The following is a 2,746-nucleotide window of genomic DNA, read 5'->3' as shown; positions in this document are numbered from 1 at the left end:
TAGACTATATCTATGCTGCAAGCAATTCGCGAAAATTAATTCAGCAAAATCTTAGAAATGCAAGATTCGCGAAAATTTTTCACTGTAAAAATAAGCCGGTATATGGTAGTATGCATAAAACCTGCTTGTGACTTACGGAGGACTATTATTGTTCCACCAATACCACTGGAACCACATCTGTATCGACCTTCAGTAGATCCATTGATGGTCAGGGTATAGTTTTGGTTAACTGGAGCCACGGGTATGCCAGGGTCGGGACCATTTTGATAATATATACCATCAGGAAAAATGCAAAGAGAAAGGGTAACCTCATTACCGTGTCTTGTAGGATTAGAGAAAGCTATGGCATCAGCTAAAATAGGAACAAGCAAAACAGTAATTTTACTATTGAAATAAAAAGCCCTAGGAAACCATACTGTTTTGAATGTAACACAAGATACAAATTGATACTGATAGCATTCCTTTGCTTGTCCTCAATGTGATTCTCTCACTATTGAATTAGAGTGAGACTTCATAGTACAAAAAATTCCCCTAGCTCACAGAAATTGATTTGTTGGGATTCACTCACTCCCTTACTATACACAGATACACATACTCACTTTTAACATTACCACTAATTTAATAAGATCATGCATGTACATACAGGTCATTTACTTATGCATACATACATACTAATGTACATGTACATGCAACTACTATAGATTATGTTATATGTACATGTAGGGATACATTTTTAGTAAATTAAATGTTAGTTGTAAATTATCATGATTATTAGATCTTACCTCTGACAATAAGTTCTGTTCTTGTACTATTCTTAGTTGTACCATCATTGACATGGCAAGCAACTAGATAGACTCTATTTTGATTGATGTTTGTTAAATTCCATGTGAAAATACAATGGATCTCGTAGCTGGTAGAATAGTTACACATTATCTTGATATTCATGCCTAGTAATGTCTTAGAACACATACGAATGGTTGGGTTGTCAGTGGTAGTTACATCACAATCAGCAGGGCTGATAGAGTTATTGCCAAACAGGTCAGATACAATAAAATCAATGCTAGCATTGCTTTGTACTGAAGCAGAGCAGGAGAATTCAACTTTATTCGTGCCATTCTCCACTAAAACTGGCTTCAGGTTTTTGATAAATTTAGTTTGAGCTATAAAAGAAGAGAATCATAATAATAATAAATTGTTAAGGTTACTAATGAGACATACTATGATCATTATTTGAAAGACTTAATGTGTAGGATGCTACTGTTGCGACATTCGTTGAAGACCCAGGCACATCTGGTTCAATTTGACATTCATAGGTGGTGAAAGTTGGATAATAATCAAAACTTAAACTGAAGTTATCAGGGTTTATGTAGAAGTTGTCTTCACAGGCAGAATTTTTAATACATAGTTGACGGCCATCTAGCAACCATGTAACTTTATAGCCACTGTGATAGTTTCCAGGTACATAGCCAGTACAGTCAAGAACCTCACGTTGTCCCCAAGTTAAATTTTTAGGTACTAAAGTCTTGTTTTCTTTAAATTGACCTAAAATGATGATGAAGTATTATAGTATGCATAAAACCTGTTTGTGACTGACTTACGGTGGAGTGTTATTTGTCCACCAGAACCACTGGGACCACACGTATATTGACCTTCAGTATACCTGTTGACAGCCAGGGTATAGTTTTGGTTAACTGGAGCCACGGGTGTGCCAGGGTTGGGACCATTTTGATAATATATACCATTAGGAAAATTGCAAGGAGGAAGGGTAACATCATCACCATTTCTTGTAGGATTAGAGAAAGCTATGGCATTAAGGACAAGCACTAACAGCAGGAGCAGTGATACTAGCAACCATGTCTTCATGGCAGAAGTTGGCCTGCTTTTAAGTAATAAAATACACAGGTCAATTTATAGAGAAGAGAAGTCAATTCAGTTGTGGCCCACTATAGATTAACATGCCAAGGAGGGAATGCACTGATTATAAGGGTGACCACAGTAGAGGCATGGTTATATAGACAAGCAGGTATGGGGAAGCACCAGTTGAGTGCTGATAAGGAAGTATAATAAACTCTATGAATATTATTGAGTGATGATAAAAATAGTACGAAAAGTTCCAAAAAGAAGCAAGACATCTTTAGTTCACTAGAGAATAATTCTAGATTGTCACAAAAACCTAAAAATAAACACAATGATAAAGTGCAGCTCTTAGTTGCTAAAAATAGTAACAGAATAGTGTTCCAAAGAACCTGTTAGATATACTAACTATACCAACTACTACCCTTGGATTTCACAAGTTGAGGTGATTAGTGATAAATACTCACACAAATAAAGGAGGAGAAAGAGAGTTAACAAGAGTTTTTTTACAACAACTGATAGTGACAGAACACATAAAACAACAAAGACTAGCACTACTTCTCTCATCATTGCTATCAAACTACTTTCCTTATAAGATAAACGACATTTATGACATCATCAACTGGTGACATAAACAATAACAACAATTTTGCAACTATATTGTATACTTACAACAATTGCTCACATTATGGCAGCTTCAATCATAATAAAATACTTTTTTAATAATAATTTTACAAACACACTATAGACTATAGATCTAGCTAATGCAAGAGTCTAAAAACTAAAATAAAACCAAAGAGGCTAGTATAAAGGAAACAAGGCAGTGAGTGTCCTAAAGGCATAAGGAGTGTATTCAATAATATATGTGATCATGATTCAGTTGGAAGGTTGA

At 35.1% G+C, this 2,746-nt stretch overlaps 2 protein-coding genes across 2 annotated transcripts in view; both read right to left on the bottom strand.

Moving 5' to 3' along the window:
- Window positions 1–121: 121 nt before the first annotated feature.
- Window positions 122–2,399, bottom strand: LOC109588760 (uncharacterized; the record flags this gene model as incomplete). Its single annotated transcript, XM_020004876.1, has 4 exons — window positions 1,599–2,399; window positions 1,219–1,542; window positions 783–1,160; window positions 122–352 (listed from the first exon to the last, which is right to left on the bottom strand). Coding segments are annotated over exons 1-4 (1,198 nt in total), but the record flags the coding sequence as incomplete, so codon positions are not given.
- Window positions 2,156–2,746, bottom strand: part of LOC109588759 (protein crumbs-like) — a 4,032-nt gene continuing 3,441 nt past the window's right edge. The window contains exon 8 of the mRNA XM_020004875.1: window positions 2,156–2,173. Coding sequence (XP_019860434.1) covers window positions 2,156–2,173 — 18 coding nt within the window. The remainder of the gene's footprint in view (window positions 2,174–2,746) is intronic.

This window comes from Amphimedon queenslandica, unplaced genomic scaffold, assembly GCF_000090795.2.
Source record: "Amphimedon queenslandica unplaced genomic scaffold, v1.1 AMPQUscaffold_11880, whole genome shotgun sequence".
NCBI lineage: Eukaryota > Metazoa > Porifera > Demospongiae > Haplosclerida > Niphatidae > Amphimedon > Amphimedon queenslandica.
Note: the sequence above shows the minus strand (reverse complement) of the source record. Positions and strands in the feature narration are given on the sequence as shown.